We start from the raw sequence: 12,176 nt of genomic DNA on the forward strand, positions 1-12,176 counted from the left end.
ATTAAAGTGTTCATTTTGACATTATATCAGCTTTAATGCATGGTTGGGCAACTGGCAATCAGTCTTTTGACAAATATATTTTCCAAAAATTATTAGAAACATAGGCGGCCCGGTAGTCCAGTGGTTAGCACGTCGGCTTCACAGTGCAGAGGTACCGGGTTCGATTCCAGCTCCGGCCTCCCTGTGTGGAGTTTGCATGTTCTCCCCGGGCCTGCGTGGGTTTTCTTCGGGTGCTCCGGTTTCCTCCCACATTCCAAAAATATGCATGGCAGGCTGATTGAACACTCTAAATTGTCCCTAGGTGTGAGTGTGAGCGTGGATGGTTGTTCGTCTATGTGTGCCCTGCGATTGGCTGGCAACCGATTCAGGGTGTCCCCCGCCTACTGCCCGGAGACGGCTGGGATGGGCTCCAGCACCCCCGCGACCCTAGTGAGGATCAAGCGGTACGGAAGATGAATGAATGAATGAATATTAGAAACATATTTCCTCTGGGCTGCTGATGGGATAGGCTCCAGAACGCCCGCACCCCTTGTGAGGACAAGTGGATTAGAAAATGGAGGGATGTTTCCTCTACTATAGTGGACCCCGAATGCTGATTGCTGTTTTTTTCCCAATGTATTTTGCAATTCAAATGAACAGATCATCAGCAAGCTCTGCGGAAGCCTGACATTGAACCTGTTTATTTGAATCAGGTGCGTTGCAACAGGGAGACTTGGAAAACATGAAGGATAGCGGCCCTCCAGGACCTGCGTTTGACACCTATGATTTAAGGAGACATGAAGAAAAAACAACTCTGCCTTCCCTCTCGTAGATGAACTTCCGGGTTCTTTTCCGGGTAACTGAAAACAACAAACATGGAGCGTTTTCACCACTTGGAGAGTGGAATGGAATTTTATTTTGAAATTGGCTTGAAATACATAGACATTACATCTGTCCTTCAACTTAAATACGGTTTCCAAGTTCTCCTCCATAATTCTCTCCTTCCCCGAAGTAGTGTCGTCTTTCAATCAGCCGCGTATGACATTCTAATTAGCCAAGACGACACAAACGCGCATTAAAAAAATGCCCCTTCCAAAAATAAACTGTGCGTTGTCTCACTATGTTAGGGGGGAACACAAAGTTTTTTTCCCTTCCATGCCACCTTAGCGGCTCAGTAGCTTCTAGCCCGAACAGTGAAGCCTTTTTTGGGGATACTGACAAACATTGATGCGGGCGATAACGTATGTTAAACGTACATTTGGGGCACCTGCTCCAAGTGAGTGGTGGGCTATAGCGCCCTCTGTTGAGCAGCCGCAACCTTGCCTTGATGAATTCGTTGACTGACAACCTGACACAGTGCCTGTGGCGTTGGAATTCTAGTCCTCTGTGTAAAACGCAAACAAAGAAGACAATAATGGCGATATTCCATCTGGCTCCACTGAGGCCCCGAGGCCACAAAATTTCAGCTCAGAAAGAAAGAAAAAAAAAAGAAAAAGGGCGTGTATGGGGATGTGGGAGACACCAACAATACCAGAACAGGTTTGTCGGCTAAATTAGCCTCCCTGGCATTTCCACCTGCTTGCTGCTCCTTTCGTCCCCACCGACCGGGACAAAAGAAAAGCGCCCGGCGAGTTTTGGATGGCGGCGACCACTACTCAGTCTATGGGAAGTCTGCCCAGCGGACTGGCAATATGCGTGACCGTGCCGGATATGTTCTATCTGCCCGAACTGGTGAGTGACCTTCACTTATGACGACATCACTTCAACGGAGGAACCCTATAAAAATTTTGTGACTGAATATACAAATTCCGTGAAAAGATTTTTCGAAATAAACACGTCGCTGATTTTATTACTGCATTGGTTCTTGCTCGGGCACGTAAAAAGTGAACCCTTTGGGATTTCTGGATAAATGTGTCTGCTTGATAACGATCCTGGTCATTTGAAGTGTTGGAGGAGGGAAACATGAAAAAAAAAAATAAAATAAATTGCAGGATAGTGGGTCTCGAGGACTCGGGATTGACACACGTGGCATCAGGCTTTGAACTCATGTTTGTTCGTTTTCATTTTTTTTAACATTTCAAATTCCACTTTGTTTGTCCAAGGAGCAGGTTGTAGAACAAACTAAAAAACATAAAACAATATATCGGTAGGATGAACCTTCAAACCTTTCCAGGTGAACTCCATGTGACCTTCTTGAAGCTTCTGAATGCACACGTCCAACTGTTAAATATTTCCCGTACTTTTTGCACGAGTTGCTGTTCTCTAACGAGGAGTTTTATCTGCAAAATTCAGGCGTTGGATCCTTGAATCGACCAACCAATAACCTGCTTCAGTTAGATCTGGTGTTTAAAGAGTCATCCCTATCATGCCAAATCTTTTAGTGAGTAGTGTATGTGACCAGATTTTGAACAGAAATGTTAAAAATCCTTTTTTTTCGCAGGAGGGCGAGGATATTCATTTAAAAAAAAGCCTGAATTATGTTTTGGCCATGTGATTGTTGGATGCAGGTGACAGGTGGGCTGGTGTGGATCTTGGTGGCGTCCACCCACGTGGAGCCCCCCAACCCTCTGGGCTGGGTGATGTTCGTGTCTGTCTTCTGCTTCTTCATGACCCTCCTCTGGGTGGTCCTCTTCATCGCCGGGTGTCACAAGAACGGCTCGGCGTGGGTCACCGCTGTAAGGCCACAAGGGGGAAAATGAGCATGAGATATTACTAACAATGCTACTATATGACCTAATTTTGTTTTTATATTATTAGAATTATTATTTTTTAAATCATGTGCAAGGGGGAACAAAAAAATAATCAGAAGGGGTGAGAATGACCAAAACGGGAGTATCATTGTGAGCAGATCAGGAGACGGAAATCTGAATTGATCACGGATGGAAAATGGGATTATGAAATTATTGAGAATAAAACAACCATCGGATTGACATTAAAAGACAGAAATTAGAACAATATTAAATATAACCGATTATTTAAGAAAAATAGAGACAGGTGAAGAAGACAAGAGAGTGATGAGAATGAAAGTAGATTGGAGAATGACTACATGAGGACACTTGATTAGTAAATAAGGCAACAGGCCATGCTGTAATTGAACTTCCTGGCTGTCTTTTGTGTTAGGATTTTGCTTATCACGCTTTGGCTGCATTGTTCTACCTAAGTGCTGGGGTCAATTTAGCCTTCATCACCTTTATCATGAAATCAGGAGCGCTCCGAATCTACCAGATTGACATCGCTGCTGTGGTCAGAACATTTACACACACACACACACTTGCTTCATAATATTGATTATATTCGATGTCTAATGTGTTATTGTTGTGTGTTGCAGGTGTTTGCCTTCATGGCCACGCTGCTCTACTTCATTCATGCCGTCCTGTCGTCCCTGAGGTGGAAACACTTTTGAAAAGACAACAATCCTCGAAACGACCAACATTTCAATGACCGTAGTATTAGCATTTCCTACTTAGCTTGAACTAGCATTTGTTTTAGACGTTGACTTCTTTTCTATTGCTCTTTCATATCCTCAAAAAAAAAATCAATATAACAAAACATGTTTGCCGTGTTTTTTTCAACCCTGGAGTGCTCTGTGGTTTTCATATTGTTTACACCAACACTGGAAAAATGTTTTGCAAGCAAGTGTTATCCTGATGAAAACGTTTGTATTTTGGGGTCTCCCGAAACTAGCCGAAAGAATGCACCAAAGAGTCTCACGGACCCGAAATTGAGACAGTCAGTCTGTCATTTTTGACATAAAGAACCCCTCAAAGTTGGGGCATGAGCTTGCAGGAGGCAGAATTTAAGAACAAATCAAGAGATCCAGTTCATTTTCAAATCCTATTTTGTTTTAATACATGTCATATACAGATATAGACAAGAAAGAACATCAGCTTGTGATGTGTAATTGTGATTCTCACCATATTCTACAATAAATACAAAAAAAAATCCCCAAGCTTTTTCCCATGAATTGCAGTTCTACCAGATGGTGCGCTTGACGCCCGCCCAGATGGAGCGTTTGAATCCCTGGGAGGCGCGCACGTCGGCCCAATGTAGACGCGTGTCTGGGATCTCGTCCTCGGGCTCCGGTTGGGTCCGAGGCCCCTCCTTGGGGGACGCCACCACCAAGGGCAGCGGGCCGCGCTCCTGCCGGAACTCCACCACGTGGAGCTGCTTCTTGTCCGCCAGCATCTGATGGGTTTCCTGAGAGATGGATGAGGCGCATGCTGCTTACTGGTGAGTGTGTGTAGCTTAATATTACATTCAAAAAGAAGTTATTGCCCTTAAATATTTCCAGGAAATAGACATTGGCATTCTGGACGGTGGCATACAAGTACAGTATAATAACGATAATAATAAGAAAAATTACAATAGATATAAATCCACTAATCAATACATCTTGCATCTTTCTTACCATATATTTACCGTAATATATAGTTACAGAAATGGTTAACATACTGTATACAGGATTAAGTAATGGAGCACATATTGTAAAGGCATTTCAATAACGAATATAAATATCAATAAGCTAAACATTTGTCATTAATATAAAATACCAACATGCATGTATTATCGACTGAAAAAAGAATTACATAAGATGCATGATGGTAAAGTATATATTAACTGCAAATGTAAAATATTCATTTAGATCTACATAAGATATATTTTAAATATATTTAGTAATAATTCAAAAGAATAAATGATACATTAATGATTGAATTATTTGAATTAATTGGAATCTAATACTAATTATACTCATTACATGAATATTTACCCAAATTAGAAAGTATTTTTTTTCAGCTAAGAAGTTTTTTTTAATACCAGAGTATTGCAATAATTAATTTTAGTTTTTTTAATGTGGTTACAGTATTGTGAAAACTAACCACATTAAAAAGATGTATTAAAAATATAACAATTTATAATCAATGTCATTACGTCTTTGGTGACGTGTTTCCATTATTAAAAAAAGAAATTTAAATACTGCAGTACTTTTTGTCATTTCGGTCATCTGCCTTGTCTTACTATACTACAGTATTTGCCAAGATGTGAATATGTGTGCGCCATTACCTGTTTGGCCAGGCCGGAGAAGAGCGCCCTGGTGATGTTGAGGAGGTTGACCGAACCTTCCACTTTACAGTATATGTCCTTCAAGCCGATCAGCCGGCACATCGTGATGATGGCGCGGTGACAGTGAAGGCCGTAACCTGGGCGCGCACGCCGGGGAAAGACGCGCAAATCTTTCTTAAAAAACATTTCACGTGGTGACGATAAATCCTTTGCTATGCGACAAACGTTGAGTACCTTCGTTCTGTTTCTTCATACGAAGCGTCGTCCTTTTAAACTTGGATTCGATGTCGTTATAAACTGTTGACAAACACAAAAGTTGCGTTATCTTGGGCTGTTAATTATCAGGAATTGCTGATCTCTTTGGTCTCCTCTACAATGAGCTGCAAGCAGGCGTTACGGCAAAAGTTGTTCTCTTGAAGTCACGAAATTAAGCTAAATTGTCATTTTTTTGTTTTTGCTTGCGTTGTCTTTTCTTTACATCTCAAGCACAGGGGTACCACGGCAAAGCAGGCAGCACATAAAATGCTCACGGGCATGTATTCTTTATCCACTGCGAAGAAGGATGAATATTGCAGCTTAATTTTGACGGCCTTCTTTATTCTTTTCATATTGTTTGTTCTTGATTCACTTCTCTTTCCATCTGCCCCCATCAAACCAGGCGCCGAGGTGTTGCTCGAATTTTTATTTAGCTTTTTTTCCCCATCCCGCTAGGTGATGACATCTTGTGAAAAGACATTTTCATGTTACACAAATAAGAGCTTTTGGGAACATTGTGTGCCTTATGAATCAGACTTCATGACTCAAGCAGGCAAAAAAAAAAAAAAAAAAAAGCCAAATCTTCCTGGTTGCTCACTTTGTTTTGTCATCATGCTGAGTTGACTGACAGCGGGGTGAACATAATAGCCTTATTGATGTCTTTAATCGCACTTAAAGAGTCATTTCATGTTGGGGCTAACAATATTTCCCGACAGTTTGGTTCTCCAAAGTGGCGACTAACATTTCAAGTGTGTACTTACTGGTGTGGTTGTTGTATCTTTCGATGTAGTACAAGTAGTGGATGGCTCGATTCTTAGCCTGCACAACCATTCACACACAAAAGTAGCAATTATAATTTCTACGTCAATCAAAATCACATCAGCACAATAAAGGCATCTTAGTTCAAAACCTGCATGAAAAGTTCTGCTCCGAATGACCCCAGTAGAGAATAGGACAAAAAAAGCAATGTTCAAGGTGCTCATAATGTCAAAGCGTTCTAATCATTGCTCTCACCTTCCTCAATGCAGTGTTTCTGTCAGCCGCCTTCCCCAAGGCGAAACCTGCACGCAAAATGGAGCCCCCTCATTCACACATTCTGACCTTGTACAAAATTGAAAAATAAGTGGCTATCGACAGCCTCAGTTCTGATGTTGCACGGAGAATTCTTCCCTTTTGATCCATTGAAAAGGCATGGCTGACTAGACGGTGGTACACCACAGGGCGCTGAGCTAAGTCAACTCGAGTTTCAAGACAAAGCGCAAAACGGACTTTGCGAACGAGCCAACATACATTGACATAAAACATGAATACAAAACGATTCTTTCAAAAAGCGTTCAAAAAGCGAATCATTCAAATACAATTAGAAAAGACAGCACTTTTGTATACTGACTTGTATTATTCATGCTACCTTTTGTTATTTCCTGTTTATTATTGTGGTCTGCAGCGGCGGACAAGCGCACGGCGCCCCACGTGTACCAAATGAAGCGCCCAGCGAGTTCATACCTGCAGCGCCTTGGCCGTTGCCCACGGCAACTAAGCAGCTGATGGATCGCTTCCTGCCCTCCTTTGCCGTCATGTTGAAGACGCTCTTCACCTGCGACACCACCACCATCCGTTAAAAACGACATTCGTACACATCCCAAAAAAATAAGAGTCCTGTAGGATGAAAGCCGTTTCATCAAAGACAAACGTTAGTTGCACAAAAATGACTTTTTTTTAAAAGAAAAATATGTTGTTGATAAATCCACTCTGGTTTAGTGAAAAAAAATTGAGACAAAAACACCAGTTAGGTTTGCGCTAAATTATTTTTTACATTTATGAAAAACGTACGATTGTCGAAGACGCTTAAGTGCCTCTGACGTGCGCAGGCACATTTCAACAATATTCAGTCACCCCCGACTCATTCCCTCGCCCCCTTTCTTGATTTTCTACTTTCTGATGAACTACATGGTGTGCGTTTGGCCTCCCGTGTGTGCGTTCACTGTCGTCTACTGTCAGAGTTGCGGCGTAGACTTGCTTTCATTCAATCATTTTGTCATTCTCTGTAAAACTATCAGGGTTGCACATTTCACTGATGGAAAAAAAAAGAAGAAAAATTACACATTCACTACGCGAAAGCAAAAGTGAGACGACTGGCGACCTTGGTGGCCAAGGACATCACCTCGTTTTTTTTAATACTTCATTTTACTTTTTATACATCTTCATCCACCTCTCTTGCCATCTTCTTTTTTCCCTCCTCCTCACTCGCTAATTATATGCTTGTATCGTCGTCCTTGGGAGTCCTGACTTTTTATTCCAGTAAGCCTTTTTTCATTTCATTAGTCTACAATGGACGTGCGCCCGAGCACACATACACACGCATTTCTCTTTCATTCTACACTACATATTAAAACTAGTGCACACATACAGACTGACAGTACAGTAGACTACACACGCACACATTGCAACTACCTATTACAAATTTTCGGCTGTTTTTTTTAAACACTCAAACATACAATACAATAACAGCAACATTGGTTAACTTGTTTGTGGAGTCATAGGGCAGTCAATATGTGGACAAGAGCGGCATTCTGATTCATTACTATCATATCCTTTGAACATCTTTTCAATAACCTCGTGTGACGATTTTTGGCGAACGAACGCCACTCACCTCGATAACCCGAGAGTCGAAGTCCTCATAGGTCTCTAAAAACAAACAAAACACAATTTAGCGCACAGACAGTCCAGGCTAACCCCCCGCAAAAATTACCCATGAGTCCTGTTGGCATCACTTCGAATGACCTCTAAAAAGACACTTTGATAAAAACGTTGCTTTGTCCCATTCTAATTAAGAGCAAAGAAAGGATATCCTCATAAAAAAAGATGCAATGACAAACACGCGTGTGCGCGCACACACACACACAATTTCGCTGTAGAGTGTGGTGCTTATCAGAGGCGGTTCCAGCTCAGTGCACTTCACATCCAGCATGCAGGCCTCTTGTGGATTTATCCCCCCCCCCCTTTTTTTTTAAACAACGTGCAAGTGCTTGTTAGCAGCGATCGCACCACAGTGGTTTAAAAAAAAAACTACCCTACCCCTCCCCCCATTTCCAAATATCGTATAGCAAGTCAAAAAATGTATAAATTATACAATTTAAAATATTTGATTTTGGGACTAAACAAAAAAAGTGACCAGTACCTCCATTAGGTCCAGGATCAGGGGGGCCAAGACTGACGCCGCCCCACGAGTTCCCCGTCCATCCTCGTTCCCGCTTCACCTTCATCTTCCTCTTCCTCTCCCACTCATCACGCTGACGCACTGCATGGGAGAAAACAACATCGACGCATAGTTTAGTTCACAAACATCAATAAAAGAGCGCCTGCGCGCGCCAGTGTGTACGTGTACATGTCGAGGGGTGCCATACATCATGTGTATACAGGTGGAGAAAACTTTAAAATGTGCATAGAAGGATAATGTACGTGTGTGTGTGTGTGCGTGTGCGCATGTACCTAGTTCAGCCTGCACTTCCTGCTGCTCAGCCTGGCCTCTGCGGCTCATACTCTGCACGGTGCCGTTTTTTAACACGGGCACATTCAAACCGGGCCACAGGAAGCCTCCTTGACCTATGCAGTCAAGTCAGGGACAAAATGGTCTCTAAAAGGTTCACCCTTGATCACTTGAAAGATCCAAAGTCTTCCTCACCTTCTCCGATGGTCTGGCCTCGGTTCAGATCCCGCCTCAGCTTGCGTTTGGTTCGCTTCCCTCTGCCCTTCCTGGCACCTGCCCCCGACTCGGCCAACACGCCTTTCCAAAGGTCTTCGGCCGTCACTGGGTACGCGCATGCATGCAAACAACAACATCCTGATCAGCTTTGACATTATAGTTGTTTTTTCAGTGCTATTAGGGAAAATTTATGAAAACAGCAAGCCCCTAATAATTTGGATGACAAGATCAGGTCGACGCAGTGTTAGTGTACTCAAATGAAGATACAGCAGGTGTCTATTCGGTCTGGAGAACTTTATTCAACAGACAATGCAAGATCATTTTTAAAACGGCAAGACGACACTTTCATGGAAGATAATTTCCTCCGTTTGTGCTACCGTTTTGGTTAGCAAAGCATTTTGAATGGGCAACACAGGTAATGCTTTATGTGCTGATGTTAACATCCTTACGCTTGTTGAAGAAGCTGCCATGTCTGCTTTGTTGCCAACACGCAACAGGCACAAGAGGAAGTGCGGTGGTCGTTCGACTGAGAAGATGGGATCCATGGAGGTCGCCCGATACCGCGCGGAGAGGAGCTGCACCTGAGGAGACACGCAGCTGTGATTAGACAAATGCAGACAGTCAGCGTTAGTGCAAGTGGACGCTTTAGATTTCGTCTCGATTACATTATATGCACTACAATGGCATGAGCATAAATAAGGACAGGCGCCTGAATAATTGGTAAGACCATACGGTCAAATCGGCAGTCCTACTTGACAAATTATGCCGGACCTCTCCCGATTGAAAAGCAGACGTCACATTTTGAATTACAAACATCATAAAAGGGACTTTAAGTAACCCAGAAAAGTACATAGATGACAAATACTTCACCTCCAGCGACGATGCGGAGGGCACAACACACACGTATGGCTGCCGCCATGTTGGATTTCTGACGGGTCCTCACAAAGCGGGAAGCCAGGTGGCCGAGAGCCGCCTGTTCAAAAATCAGGAAACAGTGGCGTACCCATTTAAAATAGTTTTATTTTTCCTTATTTACTATTACCACATAGTAAGTGATTGTTGCTAAGTTTTATTACACTAAGCATTTACAATTCTTTGTATGAATTCATTTATGAACAAAATAAAAACATGCGAGTCTGACTTTTCCCTGTTGACAGATGCCGTGACATCAGGAAACGAATTTGAATTATTTAACTGCACTGTACTTTAATTTGAACACGGGAGTGTGGTCAGGCATGTAAGGGAGGCAACACTGTTGGTGTTCTTTCCTTTCTCTGCATGAGAACATTTTTAAAAAGTTCAATTTTTGTTCATTAATTTTTCTTTTCAATTCAATAAATTCAATGATTTCATCATTAAAATTGCCGGATTTTCACATTTCCTGTTCAAAATGCACAGGAAGAGCACCTGCGAGAGCCAGGTGTGTCACCACTCCTTTCCTGTTTCAAAGCAACCTCGCACAACGACCCGTGGCTACACAGGTGATTCTTCATTATAACGCCAATAATTAACGATTTATCACACATCTATTGCATATGCTGTGGTTCAACAGTCTCTCTACATTTATCTAATGAATATGTGTATCATTTCGTCTTTATTCGCCAGAAAAACGACTCGAAGTACACGTTGGAGTCTCAATGGTCCCACGAACAAGGCAATGCAGTAGGTCGCCCCAGCCAGCAGGTGGGAGTGCTGAGTTGAATTTAATTGAGCCCCGGATGTCACTTTACCGATCCGAGCGTGTGCTTGTTTACGCGGCCATGTTGGCAGAATAGTAGCAATGCAGAGAATAACGTGTAAGGTTAGTTGAAGTCTCAACTGTCCATCGGTGTAAATGGTTGTTTGTCTATACGTGCCCTGCGTTTGGCTGGCAACCAGCCTAGGGTGTTTGCACAAAGTCTTCTGGGATAGGCTCCAGCTCACCCGCAACCCAAGTGAGGTTAACTCTATAAGGCGACTGGTAAGGCCAAAAGGAATGGCATGCACTTGGACCCTTTCAGCTCATTATTTTAGTATGAAAATCTAAATGGGGAAAAAAAAGACTCTTTCAGTCGAAGGCTTCTGTGATGATTGACTGCATATGCAAGACCCCGCAGAGCCTCATTTCTCCCATTTGGCATTAATTATCCCATCAAGAGACAAGGAACAATTAGAACATGCGGATTGAATTCGAGACGTCGAGGGGGATGCCATTAAGGGAAATTGTTTTTAAACTTCAGCTACCAAAACGCTGCAAATGAACACATCTCTGTAACTCGATTGTCCTACAATAAACGGATTTGTGCAGATTTATTAATTTTCCATCATTGGAGAACAGTCGTTTGTGTTTAAGTGCCATATTGGATTTTCAAAAGGGATGGGTGGGTGAGGTCATTTGTAATAGAAGTACAAGAAAATGTTTATAATTGGGTGTGTTGAATAGTTCATTTTAATTATAAAATAAATGCACTGCGTTAGCCTGCAGTGCTACATGTGAATACAAAAGGCCAGGTTATGGCTGTTTCTGGTCCAATGAATGCTAACGTGAGTCATTATGTAACAATAGTGCCTTGGATTTGGGATCAATATTCTTCCCCTGGCATCTTGAATAACAACAAAAGTCATTTTCATGAATCCAAGCTTAACTGCACCGCCATTGACTTTCCACTTCTGGCCAAACGGGTAATCTTTGTAATTGTTTAGCAGCGGGCTAACGGTCGATGTAAAGCTTCTACTTTCGGGACAATGTCATTATGTGTTTTAAGTACAAGTTCTGCGAGTGCGTCTCGCACTGTATCTTCTTGATGATGAGTAAACTGTTGTGTCACTTTATCTTCCCCTATAGCTTCGAAATGGAGTGGGTATCACAACCAGGCCAAGAGGCACTGAAAGCTTGAGTTGTGATGTCACATTGCATAAACACAAAGAATTAACTTCAAGGCATTATTTGGCTTTTCTGACTTGATAGAAAACATGATTTGTTTTTTAAAATTCATAATAATAATAATAATAATACATTTTATTTGTGGGCGCCTTTCTAGAAACTCAAGGACACCTTACAACAAGCAGTTAAAATCACGAGTACAATGTTAAAAAACTACATCAAATAAGATAAGAAAAAAATACAACAAAATAAATAAATAAAACAATGGCTTTATGGTCTGAGTGAATAGGCTTGTCGAAACAGATGTGTTTTGAG

General features: G+C 42.1%; 2 protein-coding genes and 1 long non-coding RNA gene across 4 annotated transcripts; 2 read left to right on the forward strand and 1 right to left on the reverse strand.

Moving 5' to 3' along the window:
• Window positions 1–1,468: 1,468 nt before the first annotated feature.
• Window positions 1,469–3,554, forward strand: LOC127609863 (myelin and lymphocyte protein-like). Of its 2 annotated transcripts, none has more exons than XM_052079407.1 (4): window positions 1,469–1,710; window positions 2,487–2,666; window positions 3,100–3,222; window positions 3,308–3,554. In XM_052079407.1, exons 1-4 carry the CDS (start codon window positions 1,618–1,620, stop codon window positions 3,380–3,382), a joined length of 471 nt encoding a protein of 156 aa, XP_051935367.1. In that variant the 5' UTR covers window positions 1,469–1,617; the 3' UTR covers window positions 3,383–3,554. The 2 variants fall into 2 exon arrangements, with proteins under 2 accessions (XP_051935367.1, XP_051935368.1); XM_052079408.1 differs by having other exon boundaries at window positions 2,487–2,654.
• A 245-nt stretch (window positions 3,555–3,799) lies between these two features.
• On the reverse strand, window positions 3,800–9,966 carry mrps5 (mitochondrial ribosomal protein S5). The gene is made up of 12 exons (XM_052079405.1): window positions 9,869–9,966; window positions 9,448–9,579; window positions 8,978–9,103; window positions 8,785–8,898; window positions 8,474–8,593; window positions 7,946–7,980; window positions 6,799–6,889; window positions 6,310–6,356; window positions 6,057–6,114; window positions 5,275–5,337; window positions 5,041–5,177; window positions 3,800–4,176 (listed from the first exon to the last, which is right to left on the reverse strand). Exons 1-12 carry the CDS (start codon window positions 9,915–9,917, stop codon window positions 3,952–3,954), a joined length of 1,197 nt encoding a protein of 398 aa, XP_051935365.1. The 5' UTR covers window positions 9,918–9,966; the 3' UTR covers window positions 3,800–3,951.
• A 435-nt stretch (window positions 9,967–10,401) lies between these two features.
• Window positions 10,402–11,288, forward strand: LOC127609864 (uncharacterized). The gene is made up of 2 exons (XR_007964695.1): window positions 10,402–10,479; window positions 10,604–11,288. It is a non-coding gene; the product is annotated as an uncharacterized LOC127609864 (long non-coding RNA).
• Window positions 11,289–12,176: the final 888 nt, after the last annotated feature.

This window comes from Hippocampus zosterae, chromosome 11, assembly GCF_025434085.1.
Source record: "Hippocampus zosterae strain Florida chromosome 11, ASM2543408v3, whole genome shotgun sequence".
In the NCBI taxonomy this organism is placed as follows: Eukaryota; Metazoa; Chordata; class Actinopteri; order Syngnathiformes; family Syngnathidae; genus Hippocampus; species Hippocampus zosterae.